This window comes from Neoarius graeffei, chromosome 7 (assembly GCF_027579695.1).
Source record: "Neoarius graeffei isolate fNeoGra1 chromosome 7, fNeoGra1.pri, whole genome shotgun sequence".
NCBI lineage: Eukaryota > Metazoa > Chordata > Actinopteri > Siluriformes > Ariidae > Neoarius > Neoarius graeffei.
In genome coordinates, this window is record NC_083575.1 from 60,140,903 (window position 1) to 60,165,959 (window position 25,057).

The 25,057-nt window shown below is 41.5% G+C and overlaps 1 protein-coding gene across 2 annotated transcripts; it reads right to left on the reverse strand.

Annotated features, from left to right (window-relative positions):
* Window positions 1-13,835: 13,835 nt before the first annotated feature.
* Window positions 13,836-23,606, reverse strand: lgalslb (lectin, galactoside-binding-like b). 2 transcript variants are annotated; one of them, XM_060924782.1, is made up of 5 exons: window positions 23,371-23,606; window positions 22,877-22,960; window positions 22,680-22,768; window positions 16,986-17,175; window positions 13,836-16,446 (listed from the first exon to the last, which is right to left on the reverse strand). In XM_060924782.1, the coding sequence occupies exons 1-5, from the start codon at window positions 23,401-23,403 to the stop codon at window positions 16,303-16,305; spliced, it is 540 nt and encodes a 179-aa protein (XP_060780765.1). In that variant the 5' UTR covers window positions 23,404-23,606; the 3' UTR covers window positions 13,836-16,302. The 2 variants fall into 2 exon arrangements, with proteins under 2 accessions (XP_060780765.1, XP_060780766.1); XM_060924783.1 differs by lacking the exon at window positions 22,877-22,960.
* Between the last annotated feature and the right edge of the window lie 1,451 nt (window positions 23,607-25,057).

Sequence of the window (25,057 nt, forward strand, 5' to 3'; positions counted from 1 at the left end):
TACTCTATTTAACTCAAATAGACTGAAGGGTAAGTCTAGACTATCACCTAATGTAGTTTTCCTCACCTCAACACCTGGATTTAATGCTAGTGTATTATCCCTAGATTGTCTAGCTGTATTTGATAGATTCTGTAATCTATGAATTTTTACAAACATTTGTGCCAATAGCTCTGCTTTGTTTGTAACTGCTATTTTATTATTTAAGATAAGATAAGCCTTTTATTATCCCACAAGGGGAAATTTACATTGTTACAGCAGCAAAATATATAAAGAGAAAAAGATAAGGGAGTGAAGGAGTAGTGCAAAAGTACTATCCATCCATCTTCTACTGCTTATCTGGATCCGGGTCACGGGGGGTAGCAGCCTAAGCAGAGCAGCCCAGACTTCCCTCTCCCCGGCCACCTACACCAGCTCTTCCGGGGGAATACCGAGGCGTTCCCAGGCCAGCTGAGAGATGTAATCTTTCCAGCGTGTCCTGGGTCTGCCCCAGGGTCTCCTCCCAGTGGGGCATGCCCAGAAAACCTCCCTTGAGAGGCATCCAGGGGGCATCCTAACAAGGTGCCCAAACCACCTCAACTGACTCCTTTTGATGTGGAGGAGCAGCGGTTCTACTCCGAGTCTCTCCTGAATGACCAAGCTTCTCACCCTGTCTCTAAGGGAGAGCCCAGCCACCCTGCGGAGAAAACTCATTTCTACCGCTTGTTTCTGTGATCTCATCCTTCCGGTCACTACCCCATAGCTTGTGACCATAGGTGAGAGTGGGAACGTAGATGGACCAGTAAATTGAGAGCTTTGCCTTTTGGCTCAGCTCTCTCTTTACCACAACAGACCGGTTTAGCATCTGCATCACTGCTGACGTTGCCCCGATCCTTCTGTCCAACTCCTGTTCCCCCTTACCCTCACTCGTGAACAAAACCCCAAGATACTTAAACTCTTTAGGTAGCAACTCCCCCTGACCTAGATAGATAGATAGATAGATAGATAGATAGATAGATAGATAGATGGATGGATGGATGGATGGATGGATGGATGGATGGATGGATGGATGGATTGATTGATGGATGACTTTATTCATCCCCAAAGGGAAATTAAATTGTCATAGCAGTCTGGTAAATTTGAACACAATAAAAAATACAATAAAATAAAGTACTAAAGTCAAAATAAAATAACATACTGAGGTCAAAAGAATAAAAAAAGATATAAACAAGATATACACATACCTTAGGCACTCCACCTGTTTCCACCTGTGACAAAGAACAGCCCTAGCGGAGTCCAACGTGCACCGGGAATGAGTCCGACTTACTGCTGGCAATGCGAACCAAACTTCTGCTCTGGTCATACAGGAACCGAATGGCCTGCAGTAGTGGGCTCTGAACCCCATACTCCTGAAGCACCCCCCACAGGGTACCACAAGGGACATGGTCATAAGCCTTCTCCAGGTCCACAAAACACATGTAGACCTGATGACCTGGTGTCTTAGTACTTTTGCTTTGACACTGTCTAACACCCCACTCAAGGACTCCAAGAAGGCCGGGTACTCCGAACTACCATGTGCCGCATAAGTGCAAATGATAGTCAGAGACCGTTCCCCGACCCGAAGGCGCAGGGAAACAACCCTCTCATTCACTGGGGAGAACTCCGATGTTAGCGCGCCAAACTGGGGGGCTACCAATAGCCCCACCCCGCCCGGTGCCGCTCACCCTTGGCAACTCCAGCATAGAAGAGAGTCCAACCCCTCTCCAAGAAATTGGTTCCAGAGCCCAAGCTATGCGTTGAGGTGAGCCCAACTATATCTAGTCGGTACCGCTCAACCTCACGCACAAGCTCAGACTCCTTTCCCACCAGAGAGGTGACATTCCATGTCCCAAAAGGCAGTTTTGTCAGCCGGGGATCAGTACGCCAGGGCCTCCGCCTTTGGCTGCCACCCGATCCACAGTGCGCCGGACCCTTATGGCACCTCCTGCGGGTGGTGGGTCCACAGGAGAGTGGTTCCGTGTTGCTCATTCAGGCTGGGCCTGGACAAAGCAAAAGTACTAAGTATACAAAAAAGGATGTATATAAAAGAAATAAACTACAAATTTACAAAAAAAAATTTAACAAATTTGCATAAATTGACAGGTTTGCAGATATTCAGTTAACCTAAGTGTATTACAAAGGTAGAATTGCACGTATTGCACAGGTATTATTACCAGTATTACCCAGGTAGTATTGCACAAGTAAGTAGGTATATTGCGCAAGAGCCATTTTAACCATGTGTAGCTAGCAGTTCGCTGTAAAGTACTGATGCTGATAGTCAGTGCACACAGTATGCATTCAGAGGGGTTTCTATGGATGTAGAAGTGATCTGGACAGTATTGTTCATTATTGTGAGGAGTGTCTGGTGCTGTGTTTGGTGAGGTGCCGGTTGTACAGTCTCACAGCAGTAGGGAGGAAGGAGCTGCTATATCTCTCCTTAATACACCGCAGATGGAGGAGCCGGTCACTGAAGGAGCTGCCCAGTGCTGCTGCTGTCTCCTGCAGTGGATGGGAGGTGTTTGCCATTAAGGATGACAACTTGGCCAACATCCTCCTTTCCCCCACTACGTCCACTGAATCCAGTGCACAACCCAGGACAGATCTTGCCTTCCTAATCAGTTTGTTAAGTTTTTTCCTCTCTGCTGTTGTGATGCTGCTTCCCCAACAGACAACTCCATAGAATATGGCTGATGCCACCACAGAGTCATAAAAAGAGTTCAGAAGTGGACCCTGAACTCCAAAGGCCCTGAGCCTCCTCAGCAGGTGGAGTCTGCTCTGGCCTTTCTTGTACAGGGCATGTGTGTGATCAGTCCAGTCCAGTTTATTGTTCAGATGAACACCCAGGTACTTGTAGCTCCTAACAATCTCAATGTCCTTTCTCTGAATGTTCACTGGGGTAGGTGAAGAGAACCTTGTCCTGCAGAAATCCACCACCAGTTCCTTGGTTTTACTTGTATTTCATACCTCCTTCTTATACCACTCATTCATCTGACCATTCCCCAGACATCTGACAACTGCGTTTCTCTGCCAATGCTATTGCAGTAGTGTCTCCAATATGTACTTTTTGTTATTCTAATAATTCTTCGAACTATTGCTTGTGCTCTTTTATACTGAATTAATGTTTCTAATGAATGATGTTTCTGTGTTACTTTGTTTTGGCTTCTCTGTCTGACCAGACATTCTCCTTACTGCTTCTGCATATGCTATCCCTTGTGAGAGTTTCACTTTTTGCACCTTTGCTGCTCTCTTACTGGCCTCACATCCGCGATAGGCTGAGCTATGCTCCCCTCCACAGTTACAGCACTTTAACTTGGCTCCACTTTCACACTTTTTGTATTCATGTTCTCATGCACATCTTCCACATCTCTGTTTTCCTTTGCATATGGCTGCTCCGTGCCCATATTTCTGGCATTTGAAGCAGCTCAGTGGCAGGGGAACATAAGGCTTAACATCATAGTACATGTAATACTTTAGTTGGCAGCTTTTCCTCATCAATTTTTATCATTACTGCTAAACTATCACACTTCTCCCTGTTTCTTGTCATTCTCAGTTGTTTTGCCTCAATCACTTTTGTCCCTACTATATTCTCTTTAATCTGGTCCACTGGCGCAGCTATGGGTTACCCTGAAATGACTCCTCATACAAACTTCTTGTCCTTGACCAATGTTCCTTGCACTCTTTTGTCCTCAATTTTAACCAGTTTGATAGCCCTCCCTTGCTGAGTACTATCTCTGCAAACAACTAAAAGTGCTCCACTTAGTAGTATCTTGGCACTCTTCACTTCACCTACCAGTTCGCTTTGGTTAGCTGAATCAGGTTCCACTCACTGAATGACGTGCCTTCTTGAGTTAGTTTAATTATCATTTCATACTCTTCAACTTGTTTCCCTGCAGCTACCATGCTTTGATCACTGTCAGTGTCTTCAACACTCGAATTTTTCCCTAGTTGCTTATGCTTCCTTCATTTCTGACTATTTTTAAAAGTTGCAGTACATCAACCTTGGTCTTTCCAGCCACCCTCATCCATTCCTGATCCGTCACAACCTTCTGCCATCCTCTGTCCATTCACAATCCAGTTGCATGCCGTGACCCACCAATCAGACCATCAGCTGACTTCATTCACTCGACGGTGCTTGAGACCAGAAACCACCTTTGTTGCCTGAATATTCATAACATTTAAAGGTGGACTGCCTTTCAGATTTTTCAAGCATAGGTCATAAAAAGAATTTTCCTTGACACCCAATTATTTTTGTTTAATGGACCGAAAGCTACTGAATTCGAATCACAGACTTCCAATTTTATTATTATTATTATTATTATTATGTTTAAGAGAACAAATAATGAATTTAGGGCCACGTGGCCCTAAATTCTCTGCTATTTTTTTTCTTGCTTAACCCAATTCAAGATACTATGTCATGCATGACGTGGTGGGCTTTCCCCATTCGCGCAAGGCATTGTGGGATACAAATTTGAAACAGGAGAGGAAAATGGAGGATGCGAATGAAATGTGAAAGACTGACTACTGTAACAAAAAGCGAGAAGAAAAGATGTTATGTTGCGAAGGAAAGGAAACGCAGGACCAAACTAATAAACATCGGCGGTCAGTGAGCACCTCGGTGTTCGAACAACTGTTCATTTAGCGACAGAATGATGTGACTGTCAGTGCACGGCACAGGTGGCTTCTCCAGTGAGGAGAGGGAGGAAGATCCTCCTTAAAAATTCTAAGAATAAAAAGTTGAAATTGTCTTGACCAATTTAATGAATTGCTGTCCTTGAATATTACTATTTTACTGCCAAATACGACATGTACATTATATTCCTTTCTCTGGGTGAAATTACATTAGCACCCCCTATCGCTCGCTATTAGAAATTACTGCACGGAGGATCTTCCTCCCTTCGGCTCCCATTCACTCCGATTCAAACAGTCTCCGGCACTGGCGGCTCGTGGTTAACATAGACTTCAATGAGAGAGAGGAGGAAAATCCTCCTCTAAGAGGGTGGGACTAGCTAAGAGATCTGACAAGTGCTACAAAATATCAACCAATAGGCTGCAGCCCTCGTTGCGCAATGAACCAATAAGTAGAGGCCTTAGCTGCCTGGGGGGAGGGGTTATCTTATCAAACTTAACTTCTAGATCCGGTGACTCGGGCACTTCGGCAGTCAGAGTGAGAACGGCGAGGTGGAAGTGGATTGACTATGTTATAGATATTCTACGAATAAAGTAATGGAAACAGAGGACGTGGTGAATGTTTTGCTTGCAAAACCCTTCCATGGGCTGAGCTACAAACATGGCCGCCAGGTTTGCTTCATTAAATACGGAAGATTTTGAGAGAATTTTGAAAGAGAAAGATGTGTTGAACACCTGAAAGTAATGTGTACAGCAGCTATAAAAAGTGTACACACCCCGTTAAAATGATAGGTTTTTCAACTATTATCAACTCAACCCGTGCGTGTAACTATAGCCGGTCCAGCAGGTGCGGTCGCATTGGGGCCCGTGACCTTCAACCAAGCATTCCTTCCTCCCTCACTTTTACAAAAGCCAGCCGCTACTGGTGCACGGTCAAGGTAAACCTGTAGATGGTAATAATGCAACATTGGAAGCCAGCTGCCGTAAAACTCAAAAGAAGAAGGAAAAGAAGAAGAGGCAGGTAAACCTGCGCATGTGCACACGGACTTCCTCTGTCTGCTTGACTGCACGAAGCAAGCGATTTCATGCACATTATTTGCTCGGGAATCCCCTCAAATTAAATAACTTCCCAGCCACATAATGGTCTGGGTTTTTGGTTTTTTTTTTTTTTAGAGATATTGCAGAAATAAACATATCACTCACCAAATTTCAGAGGGAACTAAATTTCACGTATTTTATGAACTCAAAAGGCCGTATAGCTTTAAGGAAGTCTTATATTTTTTAGACTTACCAACACGATCACATCCAAACTGTGCTGATCTCACACACACAGACAGAGAGAGAGAGTAGTGTGCAAAAGTCATGGGCACATGCAAAAAAAAATCCTATAGAGCAAAGATGCCTTCAAAAATCATAATGAAAATAAATGTTACTACATTTAAAAAAAACAAAACTATAAAGAGCAGTAAATAGTAATAAATGAAAGCAAGTCAATGTCTGCTGTGACGACCTTTTGCATAAAATAAATAAATAAAAATAACAAAGCAGTCTCAGGGAAATTATCTGGTAAGTTTTACTGAGCATTTTACAGAACCAGCCACTGTTCTTCTGGAGACTTTTTTACTCTTGCTTCTTATTTTTTCAGCAAAACACAGCGGTCTTAATGATGCTTTTTTAATTTATTTATTCAGTCTGAAAACTGTCTTGTACGTAAAATGCTGATTTCTTAATTAATTAACGTTTGATATACAAACATTTCTCTGCAACATTGAATTTTGTGCTGGAAAACTAATGTTTTAATGTTTAACTTTTGTACTGACTCAATAGTGTAGAAGTCACAAAATAAAAAGCTGTAACAAAGTTTGTACTAAAAAAGTAGTATGGAATCTACATAACCATCAGATGGATCAGGCTTGTTTCTATTTTACAGCATATAAACATTCATTTAATTCTATTCATTTGGATAAAACTTGGTTTAAGCCAAAACAAATTACAATTAAGACAGAATAAAAATGAGCAATTGAGAGTTGCTCAAAAATTAAACAGTAGTAGGGATTTGAACTCACAACCTTCTGAACAGTAGCCCAAAGCCTTAACCACAGAGTAACTAGTACCTAATAGTTTAAAAATCATCAGAAGCACACTTGGTCTAACAGGACCATAGTAAACATGAGCAGGGGAGAAAAGACGCTTTAGTTCAGTTTGGATGATCATATTTTTAGGCAGTATCTTCACACAGAGGCGGCACGGTGGTGTAGTGGTTAGCGCTGTCGCCTCACAGCAAGAAGGTCCGGGTTTGAGCCCCGTGGCCGGCGAGGGCCTTTCTGTGCGGAGTTTGCATGTTCTCCCCGTGTCCGCGTGGGTTTCCTCCGGGTGCTCCGGTTTCCCCCACAGTCCAAAGACATGCAGGTTAGGTTAACTGGTGACTCTAAATTGACCGTAGGTGTGAATGGTTGTCTGTGTCTATGTGTCAGCCCTGTGATGACCTGGCGACTTGTCCAGGGTGTACCCCGCCTTTCGCCCGTAGTCAGCTGGGATAGGCTCCAGCTTGCCTGCGACCCTGTAGAAGGATAAAGCGGCTAGAGATAATGAGATGAGATCTTCACACAGTCATACTGTCTCCCTCTGGTGACTGAATGTACTGAAGGAGGACAGACTGGAGTAGAGGCATTCACATGCACAAACAGGTATACAGCTAGAGATTTTTAGGCCAGGACACTTTTTTTGTCCACACCCAGGTAATATTAGTACACTGCGTCTTGTCTGATTTTCCAGCACTTACATGGACTAATTATGGGAAGTGTGTGATTTGAGACAATCCATAAGTACTATTTTTATATTTTAAAAAAATTATGGTTACGTCATAAGCACGTTAGCTAATATAAGTTACTTAAGTTAAAATTATATTCAAAACTGTTTATTGGAATAGTAATAATATTAGGCTGCATAACCAATATTACTAATACTATTGGTGGCAGGGTGGTGCAGTGGTTAGCACTGTTGCCTCACTGCAAAAAGGTTTTGGGTTCAAACCTAACAGCCGACGGGGTCCTTTCTGTATGTTCTCCCTGTGTCGGGTTTCCTCCAGGTGCTCTGGTTTCCCTCAAATGCCCCTTTTCCACCAAAGCAGTTCCAGGGCTGGTTCGGGGCCAGTGCTTAGTTTGGAACCGGGTTTTCTATTTCCACTGACAAAGAACTGGCTCTGGGGCCAGAAAAACCGGTTCCAGGCTAGCACCAACTCTCTGCTGGGCCAGAGGAAAGAACCGCTTACGTCAGCGGGGGGGCGGAGTTGTTAAGACCAACAACAATAACAAGACCGCGAAAGATCGCCATTTTTAAGCGACGAGAAGCAGCAGCTGTACAAACGCGAAGTCATCCATGGATTGAAGCAAAAACAACGCGGAAGAAGCAGTAGCAACAACAACAACAATAATAATAATAATAATATTATTGTTGTTGTTGCTGCTGCTTCTTCCACGTTGTTTTTGCTTCAATATTCGCGCCAAGGTTTATACAAACGTAGTGACGTAACTGACGTATACAGCAACGTAATGACGTATACAACGACATAATGACGTATACAACGACGTAACTGACGTATACAGCGACGTAATGACGTGTCTTAGCACCACAAGCGATGGAAAAGCAAGCTGGTTCTCAGCTGGCTCGCAAGTTGAACGAGTTGTGAACCAGCACCAGCACTGGCTCCAAACCAGCCCTGGAACTGATTTGGTGGAAAAGGGGTAAAAGACATGCAGATTAGGTACAATGGGGCCATTGTAATTGGCACAAGCTGTAGTGGTTTCCCAGCCATAATGTATGTACATATATATCTCACTATGGCAAAGCTTTAAAAAAAAGAGCTAATCTTTTGCCACGAATAAATACTTCTGAACATTTATTTCAAGCTCCACAACAAGAATGAATCACAAAACTGAGTTCATTTCATAAACCATGTTGTTTGTAAAGCTCAGTCAGGCAGTGTGTGAGGTATGACAAAGCACTTTGCTAAAACAATGTGGAAATATCTGCATAAAAACACAATGAACAACAGCAGTACAATCAGAGAAAACAATGTTGCTTTACAATGACTAAACAAAGACCCTCTTGTTTAACAAATTCTAAGTTGAAAAGCAGATTTTCAACCAAGTGCTTACAGTGAGAGAGTGTAACCAGCTTCGAAACAGAAGTTAAGGGCTTGCTAAATGGTGTAAGTTTCTTATTAGAAATGTTTTTGTTACTGCTACTTTTTTTTTGACAGATCAGGTACACATTACATCCTAATAAGTAGGGGAGTAAAGGCATAATGCTATGACAATGTCATAAATAAATCTAAAATAATGATTTTGCAACAGTTTCCTACTTCCTACCATGTTTAAACAACTTAGGACAGCCTTAAAATATTCCAAACAAAGAATTTTGAATAATTTTCTAAATATATAGTCAACATACTAGCATATTTTTGTGAAGTCAGAGGAAACCAGAGAACCCAGAGGAAAGACATAGGTAGACTGTAAAATTCCATATACAGTGGTATGCAAAAGTTTAGGCACCCTTAGTCAAAATTGCTGTTAATGTGAACAGTTAAGCAAGTAGAAGATGAAATGATCTCCAAAAGGCATAGAGTTAAAGATGACTCATTCCCTTTATATTTTAAGCAAAAACAATTTTTTATTTTCATCTTTTACATTTTCAAAATGACAAAAAAGGAAAAGGGCCTGAAGCAAAAGTTTGGGCACCCTGCATGGTTAGTACCTAGTAACACCCCCTTTGGCAAGTATCACAGCTTGTAAACACTTTTTGTAGCCAGCTAATAATCTTTCAGTTCTTACCTAAGGGATTTTCACACATTCGTCCTTGCAAAAGGCTTCCAGTGCTACAAGTTTCCTGGGCTGTCTTGCATGCACTGCTCTTTTGAGACCTATCCACAGATTTTCAATGATGTTTAGGTCAGGGGACTGTGAGGGCCAGGGCAAAACCTTCAGCTTGTGCCTCTTGAGGTATTCCATTGTAGATTCTGAGGTGTGTTTTGGATCATTGTCTTATTGTAGGACCCATCCTCTTTTTAACTTCAACTTTTTTACAGATGGTGTGATGTTTGCTTCCAGAATTTGCTGGTATTTATTCGAATCCATGCTTCCCTCGACCAATGAAATGTGCCCTGTGCCACTGGCTGCAACACAACCCCAAAGCATGATCGATCCACACCCATGCTTCAGAGTTGGAGAGGTGTTCTTTTCCTGGAATTTGGCACCCTTTTTTCTCCAAACACACCTTTGCACAGTGTGGCCAAAAAGTTCTTTGATTTCATCAGTCCACAGGACTTGTTTCCAAAATGCATCAGGCTTATTTACATGTTCATTTGCAAACTTCAGATGCTGAATTTCGTGGCTAGGACGCAGGAAAGGTTTTCTTCTGATGACTCTCCCATGAAGGTCATATTTGTTCAAGTGTCGCTGCATAGTAGAACAGTACACCATCACTCCAGGGTCTGCTAAATCTTTCTGAAGGTCTTTTGCAGTCAAACAAGGTTTTTATTTGCCTTTCTAGCAATCCAATGAGCAGTTCTTTCAGAAAGTTTTCTTCATCTTCCAGACCTCACCTTGATCTCCACTGTTTCTGTTAACTGCCATTTCTTAATAACATTACAATCTGAGGAAACAGCTACCTGAAAACACTTTGCTACGTTCTTGTAGCCTTCTCCTGCTTTGTGAGTATCAATTATTTTATTATTCAGAATGTGAGGGAGTTGCTTAGAGGAGCCCATGACTGTTGATTTTAGGGACAAGTTTGAGGAGTCAGAGAATTTATACAGCTTTGAAATTTGCATCATCTGACCTTTCCTAATGAAGAATTTGAACAAGCCACAGCTCAATAAGCTAATTAAGGTCTGGAACCTTGGTAAAAGTTACCTGAGAACTCAAATGTATTAGGGTGCCCAAACTTTCGCATGGTGTTCCTTTTCTTTTTTCACTCTCCAATTGTACAAAACAAAAATAATACACAAATCTTGCAGAAAACACTGAAAAGAAATGTGTCGTCTTTACCTTTATGCCTTTTGGTGATCAGTTCATCTTCTGCTCACTTAACTATTCACAGTAACAGACATTTTCAGTAAGGGTGCCCAAACTTTTGCATGCCAGCGTAACAACCCAAGGTCAAGATTGAACCGAGAACCCTGGAGTGTTGAACCAGCAACACTCCTGCTGCACCAATGCCCCTAATCCAGTGTTTCAAGCCAATATTGGCCCCAATAATGGTACTTAGCTGAAGCCAATCCCAGGTCACTTTGGGCGAGAGGTGGGGTACACCCTGGGCAGGGCTTGTGCAGTTATCATGCGATTAATTTTTCAAAATGTTCTACTACTACAGCAGCAATCCGTGACTAATCCAGGATGTTTGTATATGACATCATATCACTGCACTGCTGTGGCGCAAACTGCCACTGGAGGTCAGGAAATTATTTTCTTCATAGGAAGCACATTCACAAGCTCTCAAAAATGGCGAAGGTTTGCATCATTTTTAGTTGTTCAAATCGATCCAACTGAGAAACCATGAGGAGCTTATGTTGTGATTTTCTGTTTACACCTTTCTCACGTAATATCCTCTAAACTAGCACAGTATTGGCTTTCCTCTGCCTCGCCCGTTCTGCTTTTCACTTCCTGCCCCATCTGGATTATACGCATCATTGGAATCACATGGCTGCAAACAACCTATTGGATCCTGTTTTATCAATAAACATAAATAGATCAATCAAAGCAGTATTTCAGTCATTGAAAGTTTATTTTGTAGTGAATATCAGGAAAGGGCAAATATGTATTGCTTAGTCAGTTGTTTTGTGTGGTTTTCTTTGATATTCTACCAATAGCCATTCATACATTATAAAAATGCTTTTACATTACAGAAGTTCAGAGTAATCTCTCACACATTTTAAGCTCAGTTTGGAAAGTGCTAAAGAAATTCTGAGTCAATCAGTGAAAAATTTTGGTAAAATGTTGGATGCCAAATCCATTATTCTATAGGCACATCTTTCAATAAAAAAATGCAACTACAGAAAAGAACCAATGTATACACTTCAGGCATTTGATTAACCCTTTCAGTTGATTATGCAACCACAATGAACATGACTGATCCCACAAGCTAGCTGTATGTAATAGGCCACTGAAATGCCAAACTACAAATTCTCAGGTTAAAAAACAAAAACATACTTATCATGCTATGCAATATTAAAAAAAGCTATGGAATTAGAAGTATAATGGTTTAAGCTAAGAACAGTTGGTTTAAATATCTCATGTACAAGCACTCTTTTTTTAAATTACATTACATAGAAAATAAACCCTGATCAAAATAATATACATCCAAAGTCATAACATTATAGTGTACAGTCAGTGACAATGTCATCCAATTCAAATCCATTTGAATCTGGTCTGAGAGCTTTTTACATTAGTGGTGAAAAACGATGTAACATTAAGCACAGAGAATATCCATCTGTAGACCCGAGAGACCAATCAGGATCATAAGGAGCCAAACCTTTAGCATTAGATCCAAATTTTGATGAATGGAGAAAGAGGGTCAGATAGAGTGAGTGTACAGTGAATGCTTGTAAATGTGGGTTCTCAAGTCAGCTTGCTCCCTCCCCTTTGCTCTAGCAGTTGTTCAAGCAGCAAAATAAACACCACCAAATGGAAACTCGCAACATAAACAACAATTACAGCCACAATACATTCTAGACGCATGGTGTTGGCTTTAGAAATGCGATATTGTTTTGATTATTAAAAAACTTTTCTGACCATCAGTTGTTTTATATTTATATATACTGTATCTATATTTTAGATATATTTTATCTATGATGGAATCCCCTGCATTGGACTCGTAATCAAATATGTAATCAAATGTCCTACTATAATTTAACTACATGTAAATGCCTTCTATAAGACACCAACCTGTTAGCATCTAAAATTCATCCATACTTTCAGAGGAAAGACTATGTATACTGGGGTCTGGCTACACAGACATTGCTAAAGACGGTCCAGAAAACAATGCGGAACAACAGAAACCATGACCGTACTGTCAGAGAGGAAGTTTCCAAATGAAAAGGGCAACATGTCGATCTTCAGTGTTGCAGTTTCATATCAGAACCTGCTTCTGGAAGAGTTATATTTAAATGGCAGTTAAAATTAATCTAAAAATTGTGACCTGAACAATGGCCGTATTCTCATGTTGCTAAATGACTGGTAGCTCTGCAAAATATTTTCTTTAAGGTTTCTAAAACAAAATCATAGCAACGGTTAAACAAATGCTACGCTACTTTTTTAAAACAGCATCTTTGATTTAATATGTAGAGTTTTAAGCACCTACAGGGTAAAACCTGCAAATATTCCAAGTGGCTACAATCAGTGGAAGTGCAATTGAATAATGGCTGTATCATGTTCTCTGGCTTGTCAAATATCAGAGTCTCATGCTTTTTCTGTTCTCTGCTGTTGAAATTCATTTAGTTCAGAGTGCTAATCGGTTTATTAAAGAATGTGAAGAAAAGGTCATCAGAGCTTAATGAGCTTAATTATTTCATCATGTGGGTATTTCACATTCCTGTAGCCATGTAAATAAAGACATAACAGAGCCGAGTTAAAATACGTAATGAAAGAGTTGAGTAAAATCCCAATGCAGAAAGTACGATTAAGACATCAACCTTTATACTCGCACAGACCTGGATAGAGACCCAATACTGTCCTTTTGCATTTCTGCATAGCAAGACATGACACTCAGCCCATGTTTACATTAGACCGTATCAGCGGATCATCAGATTAACGTTTTTAAAACGATTAGTGTGCACACAGCAACACCAATACACGATTTGCGTGCACACAGCAACACCAATACACGGATACGCTCGGCTCCGCAGGCATCCTGCGCTCCAAATCACTCCGCCCTGAACAGCGAGTGCCCTCTGGAGGGTGCGCACTCCGGCCTTGCGCAGCTCACAGAACGCGCGAGTGAAGTGCACAAGCTGTGATTCGGGACTGAGCCGCTGTGTGTGTGATCCCAGCGCATATCACTTACCACTTGCAAGTGGAAGGATGGCAAGCCTAAAGACAATCATAACTACACAATGGGCAGTATTTGCATCAGTATTTGCAGTATTTTCATACTTTTATACTCTTTAATGAAAGGTGATACAAGGCGGAAGTCCGCGCCGTTTTTCAGCAGTCGCGTCACATGACCAACGCCAGCGAATCAGGAAGGTGGATGTCACAGTGACGTTGTCCAATGACGACGCTAGCTAGAGCTCAGCACAGCGTATCCGCGTATTCTCAATGTTTACACAGCACCGGAGCTGACACGATCTGGATTGAATACGTGGACCCTGGCAGATTCCCGTTTCCCGGCGTTTCCAGGCGGTTTAATGTAAACGGACAGTGCATCCACGAAGAAAACGAGACAGATACGGTCTAATGTAAACTTGGCCTCAGAGAGTGCTCGGGCTTATGAGATGTAATTAATGACTCGCATGTGGTGCTAATAATAATCATCATAATCCTCATGTTCCAACTCTATGTAAGCAGGTGCAAGGTAATAAAGAAACAGTTGTGAGCCCTTCCATCTGGGGGGAAACCAACATGGTACTAAAAGTTCTAGGGAGAGGCAGGAAATCACAAAGACATCTTGAATAGATGACAGAAATATAGGACACATGAGAGGAGGCCATCCCTCGGGCATACAGTCCAGGAAGTAGCTATGTAATGAATGACAAAGGTTTGGGGGAACAGCATATATTAGTCAAGACAACTGAAAGCTGCTTCATCATCTTCTTCCTCCTTATTAGCCAAGTTATCAGCATAGATCATGTTACATTCCAAGAAGAATTTATTTAACTACAATCATTATTATTATCATCACTAAGCTCAAATAAAAGAGGTTGTAAACATGAGGTGAATTTCTTCAAGATAAATGTACAACACATGACAAAACAAAATGAAAAGGGCTACTTTGACCAAAAACTGAAGGATTTTCAGTGAGGAAATCACTGGCTGCTCGTTACGATTTGCAATGGCTTGTTGTAAACCAGTTATTTCTGTCATCATTTCCAATGACATTAATAAAACACCTAACTATTCCACAATGTACCACATTAGGTCAGTGCAAGATATTTATCCCAGAAAAAAGAATGGTTGCAATAAACAGCAGTTATTCATACTGTCAGTCATAAATGTTTTTACAATCGTTGTTGCCTGTTAGTAAAACAGTAATCACTGACACGGGTAATACATGAAATTCTTAGTTTGTGTAAGCCTTTGGCTGTAGTAAATCAAATAATGTTATTTGCAACTGTAATTTGCAACATTTTGTATTAACTCTGTTCATGCGTACCTGTGTGTGTCTGTGTACACACACACACACACACACACATAATATAAAATATTACAGTACCAGTCAAAAGTTTGGACACACCTACTCAGTTGTAGGTTTTTCTGTATTTTGACTGTTTTCTACATTGCAGAACAATACTGAAGACATCAAAACTATGAAATGACATATGGAACATGTATGGAATTATGTGGTAAACAAAAAAAAGTGTTAAAAATATGGTTCATGTTTTAGACTCTTCAAAGTAGCCACCATGACATTTTACACACTATTGTCATTATCTTAACCAGCTTCATGAGGTAGTCACCTGGAATGCTTTTCAATTAACAGGTGTGTCTCGTCAAAAGTTCTGTCCATCCATCCATTATCTGTAGCCGCTTATCCTGTTCTACAGGATTGCAGGCAAGCTGGAGCCTATCCCAGCTGACTATGGGCGAGAGGTGGGTTACACCCTGGACAAGTCACCAGGTCATCGCAGGGCTGACACAAAGAAACAAACAACCATTCACACCTACGGTCAATTTAGAGCCACCAATTAGCCTAACCTGCATGTCTTTGGGGGAAACTGGAGCACCCAGAAGGAAGCCCACGCAAACACGGGGAGAACATGCAAACTCCACACAGAAAGGCCCTCATCAGCCACTGGACTCGAACCCAGGACCTTCTTGCTGTGAGGCGACAGTGCTAACCACTACACCGCCATGCCACCCTCGTCAAATGTTAAATAGTGCAATTTCTTGCCTTCGTAATGTGTTTGAGATCAAACAGTAAATAGTAAATAATAAAAATACAGTAAATAGCTCTATTCCACAACTGTCGTAATCCATATTATATCAAGAACCACTCAACTAAGTAAAGAAAAACGACATCTATCATTACTTTAAGACATGAAGTGCCTTTTAATTCATGAAAATAAAGAAAAACTAATGAATTAGGTGTGTTAAAACTTTTGACTTGTAGTGTGTGTGTGCAATTGCCAGAGTGTCTTAATTTTTTAGTACCTTATTGAGCAATTACACAAGGTCCCTCAAACAGTCGACGCAACAAAGCTTGTTTAATTTTATACACCTATGGACACACATAGCTGTCATTGCAAAGATTCACATTGCAGCTCAACCTATAAAGAAGTGCAGCTAGAAAATGGGATGGGGAGGAAAGAACAGAGTGAAGAAATGTAGGTGGTCATGATGTGTTTGATGGAGCAGAACTTCTCAGGCCTTCAAAAATATCACCAGACAAAGGTGGGTTTGGTCACCTGTCAGAAGTCCTCTCTGGAACGTGCGTCAGTGTGTTGGATTAACCTAGCTTGGTGATTTGCAGACTTCCATCTATCCTGATCATATCAATGGTCAGCAAAGACTTCACTTTGTGATAAAAGTCAAACAGCTGATGTCCATCGACAAAGATCCTAAAGCGCTGGTGTTCACAATGGATCTCAATCTGCATGGATAGGAATTAAAAATACAGAAAGTACATGTAATCAGAGAGTGAGGGGAAGTAATAGAAAAGTTGAAACAAAAGTCACTGAATTACACACTGTAGGTTCAGTATGCTGAAAGGAAGCACTTATCCAGTTTTGCATGCTTATCTCAGCTTTGTATTGGATCACTGATTGATCTGGAAGTAGAGTGACCTGTTTCCTCCAGCCCCTTTAAAACCTCATTATCTCAACCTTCTTTACATCCATCTGCTGTACAGCTCACTGTCATGCATAGTTGCACAAACTAAATCCAAAAATCCCATTTCATAAAAAGTATACTTCTGTGATATATACTTTTAGTTTGATTTTAACCTAATATCTATTGTCTGCAAAAAAATAAAAAATAGACTTAATAAAGACTGCCAGCATCTCAACCTAGACATCCAGACATCTGAAACACTTAACTGCTAATAATGATTTTACTCATAATATCGTCCTCCAGGAAATGTATCACTGGTAATGCCTAGAGACACATTACAAATTAAAGTCTGTTAATTACCCTGAATGGCTGGTCCTGAATGAAGGGGAAGTATGGAATGGCTGTTTCCTCTTCACTCCATTTCCCAGAAACCCTTGCATTTCTCAAGAACTGCCGTTCAGCAAATCGGGCACTAAGTTTCAGGGCCACATCTGTGACCTCCTCCTCATCCTCCTCTGTATTGCAGCTACAGGTCAGACTAACGTCAAAGCTGAACATAAAACAGTCATTTAGCAAGGAGAAACAAGAGAGATGACCTATAGGACATTGATTTTAACATGCACGTTTGACATGTCCAGTATGGAATGCCAACTGAACCATAACTACTAGTTCAGCGTTTGCATTAATGTATAAAATTTGAGAGTCTTAACAGAAAAGACCCTGTTAACATGTCAATTTTATACATCTTAAGGCATTTGGACCATTAAGGCTGTTGGCGATACCATGCTATTGGTTGGCATCAACATATAAACCCCTTTTTGGCATTTTCGCAACTGTGATGTATTTGGGACAGTCCGTTTGTGTGCGGTGGATCAGTTTGTAATGGGTAATTTTGAACTCTGGTAGCTGAGGAGAACTCATCACATTAATAATTATGTCAGGTATGATATTGTATACAAGCTGCATTTTTTTTCTCAATAAGTAACCAATAGCCTACAAAAAATCCATATAATAATGTCACCATGAATCAATATTATTTCTTAAGCCCAATTCAGGGGCGGCACGGTGGTGTAGTGGTTAGCGCTGTCGCCTCACAGCAAGAAGGTCCGGGTTCGATCCCCGTAGCCGGCGAAGGCCTTTCTGTGCGGAGTTTGCATGTTCTCCCCGTGTCCGCGTGGGTTTCCTCCGGGTGCTCCGGTTTCCCCCACAGTCCAAAGACATGCAGGTTAGGTTAACTGGTGACTCTAAATTGACCGTGAGTGTGAATGGTTGTCTGTGTCTATGTGTCAGCCCTGTGATGACCTGGCGACTTGTCCAGGGTGTACCCCGCCTTTCGCCCGTAGTCAGCTGGGATAGGCTCCAGCTTGCCTGCGACCCTGTAGAAGGATAAAGCGGCTAGAGATAATGAGATGAGATGAGAAGCCCAATTCAATCAATATTATTTTTAGCCTCATATTACACAAGTTCCTCCGGGTGCTCCGGTTTCCCCCACAGTCCAAAGACATGCAGGTTAGGTTAAGTGGTGACTCTAAATTGACCGTAGGTGCGAATGTGAGTGTGAATGGTTGTCTGTGTCTATGTGTCAGCCCTGTGATGACCTGGCGACTTGTCCAGGGTGTACCCCGCCTTTCGCCCGTAGTCAGCTGGGATAGGCTCCAGCTTGCCTGCGACCCTGTAGAACAGGATAAAGCGGCTAGAGATGATGAGATGAGATGAGATGAGATATTACACAAGTTATACTGAGTGGAGAATTGTTGTCTCTCTTGTAATGACTGTATGTAGGGTTTCCCCTCAGAAACTGATGAAGTGGTAGCACCCAATTGTAAATGCCTTGAGACCTTCAAAATTGACATGTTAATAGAGTATTGTCTGTCATCTTAGGATGTTCAAATGTGAGGTGTTAATGCAGACATTGAACTAAATGTTATGGTTCAATTGGCATTCCATAGTCCAATATAATTATTTAATACCATAAATACTTCCTATGACCCTTAAATTGTAAAAAAAATTAAATAAAAAGAAAAATCCTGTTACAAGACACTTCATTCATGTTTTTAAAGTTTTCAAATATTACTATTAATACGTCAAGATCCATGAAATGTGGTTTAAAGCTAGATGACCTTTCAATTTCATAAAGTCGGTGAACTTTAGTTCCCTCTAAAATTTGGTCATTGTGATACATGTTTATTTCTGTAATATCTCAAAAAAAAAAAAACAGGCCATTCTGTGGTTGGGAAGTTATTTAATTTGAGGGGATTCCCTAGCAAATAATGTGCATGAAATCGTTTATGTCACGCAGTCAAGTAGACAGAGAAAGTCTGTGTGCACATGCGCAGATTTACCTTCTTCTTTTGGGTTTTACAGCAGCTGGCATCCAGTGTTGCATTACTGTCACCTACAAGTTTACCTTGACCGTGCACTGATAGTTACATCATTCTGTCACTAAACGAACAGCTGATCACATCAAGGTGCTCGCTGACCGCCAATATTTATTAGTTTGGTCCTGTGTTTCCTTTCCTTCACAACATAATGTCTTTTCTTCTCGCTTTCTGTTACTGTAGTTGGTCTTTCACATTTCATTCGCGTCCTCCATTTTCCTCTCCTGTTTCAAATCTATATCCCACAATCCCTAGCGCAAATAGGGAAAGCCCACCACATGATGCATTTCCACCAAAGCAGTTCCAGGGCTGGTTCGGGGCCAGTGCTTCGTTTGGAACTGGGTTTTCTGTTTCCACTGACAAAGAACTGACTCTGGGGCCAGAAAACCCAGTTCCAGGCTAGCACCAACTCTCTGCTGGGCCAGAGGAAAGAACTGCTTACGTCAGGGGGGGGGCAGAGATGTTAAGACCAACAACAATAACAAGACCGCGAAAGATCGCCATTTTTAAGCGACGAGAAGCAGCAGCTGTACAAACGCAAAGTCATCTATTATTATTATTGTTGTTGTTGTTGCTGCTGCTGCTTCTTCCATGTTGTTTTTGCTTCAATATTCGCGCCAAGGTTTATGCAAACATAGCGACATAACTGACGTATGTAGCGACGTAACTGACGTATACAGCGACGTAATGACATGGCTTCCCTTAGCACCGCGAGCTATGGAAAAGCAAACTGGTTCTCAGCTGGCTCGCAAGTTGAACAAGTTGTGAACCAGCACCAGCACTGGCCCCGAACCAGCCCTGGAACTGATTTGGTGGAAAAGGGGTAATAGTATCTTGAATTGAGTCATGGTGAAGCAAGAAAAAATAGCGGAGAATTTAGGGCCACGTGGCCCTAAATTCATTGATTGTTCTCATCTCATCTCATTATCTCTAGCCGCTTTATCCTTCTACAGGGTCGCAGGCAAGCTGGAGCCTATCCCAGCTGACTACGGGCGAAAGGCGGGGTACACCCTGGACAAGTCGCCAGGTCATCACAGGGCTGACACATAGACACAGACAACCCTTCACACTCACATTCACACCTACGGTCAATTTAGAGTCACCAGTTAACCTAACCTGCATGTCTTTGGACTGTGGGGGAAACCCACGCAGACACGGGGAGAACATGCAAACTCCACACAGAAAGGCCCTCGCCGGCCCCAGGGCTCGAACCCAGGACCTTCTTGCTGTGAGGCGACAGCGCTAACCAATACACCACCGTGCCGCCCATTAATTGTTCTATTTTTTAAAAAAAAACTAATAAAATCAGGGCTTTGAACCAGAATTTTTTTCCTATTGGTTCGTTCCGAACAGAAACGGAATTTTAACATTTCCGGTTTTGGGTTCCACCATTAAATAGACGTTCCCGAACCGGTTAGAACAAAAAAATTTCGTTCCTGGAACGGTTAATTACGTTCCCTGTCAGCTGTTTAAGAAATGGCTATAAAATTATGCCTCTGTCTCATCCAGCTTAAGCCAAATGTAGGCTAATTCTATTACAACCTTCATTAAATAAGACAAGAAATAATTCAAAACAATTATTATTTCAAATGTTGGCGATTTGGATTCTCAGTATGTCTTCCCATCTACACAAACAGAAAAAGTGCCAAAAATGAAAGATAATTCGTTTAGTGTGCTACCAAAGGCTAGTCAGGCCCTATAGAGGGCTACCGCATGACGTCACCCGCGCCGCAAGATTTTGTTAGGTGCCATATTGGAAGACCAAGTACACATCTATGCAAGTACATACATTCATAAAACAAACTACACCTGAAATGTAGCCAGGGCCGGTTCTGCCCTAATCTGGACCCAGGTGCAACATCGCGCAAACCCCCCCCCCCCCCCCAAAAAAAAAAAACACCAGTCTAAATCAGGACAACCATCACATAACTATAACTATAAACATTTTATATCAACTATTTTAACTAAATGGGCTATAATAAATAAGCCTGCAGGCAGCCACGGCAGGCTGCCTCAGAAAAGTAACCATTCAATGACACAACTGAAAGCCTGCAGCCACGGCGGGCTGCCTCAGAAAAGTAACCATTTGTCCTACCTTAAAACTCGTTTTGCATTTTCTGCCTCCTTTTTTGTATTTTCAACCCTCCGTTTATTTTCTTTCCTTTTCTGAAAACCCGATTTGTGTCCAGACATTTTGTTCTGCTACCAACGAACTAACTCGTCAGGTCTCGTCTCTCGAGCCCGCGATGATTCCCGTGGGAAGGGCAACAATTGATACATTTTTACAAACAGCCAATAGGGAGGTTGCATCGTTCAGGCTCTTCTTTGCTCAGACACTCAGTAATGGAGACGTGATAGTAGTCCACCTTCCCGCTCTCTCCATTCAGTCAGCGAACGTCACACAGGAAGTGAACCCCAGCGGGTCATAGAAACTTGCGCAGGAGAAGAATGGCTTTTTTATTTGTAGGCTACGGAAACTTTGAGGAACAAAATAAAAACCGGTATTAACCGGTTACCATTATTTTTAATAAGCGTTTCTGTTCCGGAACATAAAAAATAATAAAGTTTCTGGTTTCGTTTCTGTTCCATGTGAAATAGAAAAAGTTCCCGGTTTTCGTTTTCGTTCCTTGAACCGGTTCAAAGCCCTGAATAAAACTGGAGGTCTGGATTCTAATTTAGTAGCTTTCAGTCCACTAAACAAACATAATTGGGTGTCAGGAAAAATTATTTTTATGACCTACACTTGAAAAATCTGAAAGGCAGTTTACCTTTATATTAAGAAGCAACAAATCAATCAGCCACTACTGAAGGAGAACGGGCAAAATCCAAAATACTGTTTGTGTTTGATGTCTATGGTAACCAACAGCATGTCCAACTAAGGGAATCTGCATGTTTTAGTTACTGTCAATTTTCAGAAAGACACATACTTTGATTTGGCCAGTCTTGGCACCACTTATTGATATAGAAATGTCAAAATGGGCGTACAACTTATCAGTATGGATAAAAACAAAACAGATTTGCACAGGGTGACTTTCAGTGACACACCCACAAGCTCTAACTGCTGTAAAATCTCTCTCTGTCAGAGTAGGCAAACAACCATTACACACATGCCATTTATCTACATGATCCAGAACATGCCCATGCACAGGCTCCAGGATATGGATAAAGCCCTATATTGAGATTTTATATTAAAGTATGTTAAAACATTTTATTGTCTATGGTTAAAGATCATATAAAATAAAACCCATATAAAAGTATTTATGGAATCAATGATCGAAACACTCTCAGAAACTCATCTGCAGGGTTTAAGATCAGGATGCTCCCAATGCATAATAAAACTTCAGTGAATAATCAGAGGTCCATTTGCATATTGTAGGCTATGATAACTCTATCAGTATTTGCAAAGGCCAACATTGGCATGACGATAAATGATATGGTTCAATTCACACACTAACTAGACATCCATAAACTAATTTGACGTTGTGGTTCTAATAATATTGATCCAGCAGTGAACAAGTAGCAAGGTGAGAATAAACTGAAACTTTCACTCATGACAACAGGGCTCTAGAGAAATCTCTTTCTGAACAAGAAGGCTATACCTCTTCTTTTCTTTAACAATGCGATGACCAAATCGAAATGACAGTGATGAAATGACTGATCATATGATCATCCTTACCTGTTTGGCTCTGCATCTACGATACCCATGACTATGATTTTCTTCCCAGGCCTCATCCCTCCTCTGATCCGGCCTTTGAACGGCACTGTCTGTGAGATTAACATATAAAGGGGGATTAGTCAAAGACCAGCCTAGGCATGAGCAGCAGCCTATTATATGGCTTTTATCTTTTACTATGATATATGAAGCTACTCCACCAGGATTCGTGAGATATCCTCTTTGTCAGGGGAGATCAAGCCTGGCTCTCCTAATGAGTTGTTTAGATGATCATCCTCGGTTGCCTTCAGTTTTATCCAAGGTAGAAAAGAGAGAACATGCTTTCAGAAGATTCCATAGGGGGGGTGAGAAGGCCAAAAGCCTATGCAATGTATATTGTGTTTACATGCGGACAAGAACAATGCAAAAGCACACACCTTACAGATATTTCTCAAAACCGAGCGTTTATGGATTATGGCTATAGACCTAATCAGTATATCAGTACAGGGTTCAGGTCTTGTTTTATTCTTCAGCGATGAGGAATTTAATGAACATCGCCCTAAATATCCAATTAGTCCATGATTACAGGTTCATGTTACTCTCCACTGATACTACATGCGATATAACGCGCTCACCGGATTTCCAACCATGCAGTATATGAAACATATATATCATGTTAATGCAGTGAGGTTATAATAGGCTTCGGGATACTCACTACCGCGTCCTTTTCCGTGCTCGGTTCCGCCATCTTGTGCAGAAGACCATAGGATGCTTATAGCAGCGCAGGAATGTGAGAGCGGCGCGCGCCTGCGTTCTCACCGTGGACTGGTACAGCAGAGACCCAATCACCGGGAGACCCAATCACCGGGACTCAGTCACCGGGACTCATCTGATGAGAGACAGGACACAAAAGCTCGACTCTCATTCCTCACACCGCACCGCACCGCACCGCACCGGGGAATTACGCTGACGTGTGTAAGAGCATGGACGGAGCTTAATCCAATGTCTACATCCAATCTTGGCAACGTCCCAAATGCTACTACTCAATAGTAGACTGGCTCATGTCAAAATAACAGTCTATACAACTACTGCTTAAATCAGCCTACTGTTTAGGATGGTAGCATGCTGGAAAGGATTCACAGCCCTCTGTGCAATTACCCAAATTTCCCAAGGTGCGTCGAGAAGTCGAGAACAAATGACTGATTTACATTTGCATGTTTTAAAGTAGCTTATTCAGGTGTTACTGGAATCACCGTGCTAGTGTAGGCGTGGTCTAAAGAACCTGACATAAATCAATCCTAAATCAAATCACAAAGCATGAATAATCTCAGAAAATAATACATTATAGTACCTTTAGGGGTACAACAGCTAGTCACTGGGGTAGTACCGTTTAAGGTACTCTTTATATACTGCTTGGGAAAATATGCATACTTTTTTGCCCCTGAAAAGGTACACATAGGGCCAATAATGAGCCCTAATGTGTACTATGTGTACATTAGTGTAGACTGTATCATGAGGGACACTAATGGACTCCTTCATTGTCAGAAATAGGGGTACAGTAGGAGTGCATGAATGTCCCCCATGGTAATAATACATTATAGTAAACAGCTAGTCACTGGGGTAGTACCGTTTAATGTACTCTTTATATACTGCTTGGGAAAATATGCATACTTTTTTTGGCCCTGAAAAGGTACACATAGGTCCAATAATGAGCCCTAATGTGTACTATGTGTACATTAGTGTAGACTGTATCATGAGGGACACTAATGGACTCCTTCACTGTCAGAAATAGGGGTACAGTAGGAGTGCATGACTGTCCCCCATGGAAATAATACATTATAGTACCTTTAGGGGTACAACAGCTAGTCACTGGGGTAGTACCGTTTAAGGTACTCTTTATATACTGCTTGGGAAATATGCATACTTTTTTTGGCCCTGAAAAGGTAAACATAGGTCCAATAATGAGCCCTAATGTGTACTATGTGTACATTAGTGTAGACTGTATCATGAGGGACACTAATGGACTCCTTCACTGTCAGAAATAGGGGTACAGTAGGAGTCCATTATTCTCCCCCATGGTAATAATACATTATGGTACCTTTAGGAGTACAACAGCTAGTCACTGGGGTAGTACCATTTAAGGTACTCTTTATATACTGCTTGGGAAAATATGCATACTATTTTTGGCCCTGAAAAGGTACACATAGGGCCAATAATGAGCCCTAATGTGTACTATGTGTACATTAGTGTAGACTGTATCATGAGGGACACTAATGGACTCCTTCACTGTCAGAAATAGGGGTACAGTAGGAGTCCATGACTGTCCCCCATGGTAATAATACATTATAGTACCTTTAGGGGTACAACAGCTAGTCACTGGGGTAGTACTGTTTAATGTACTC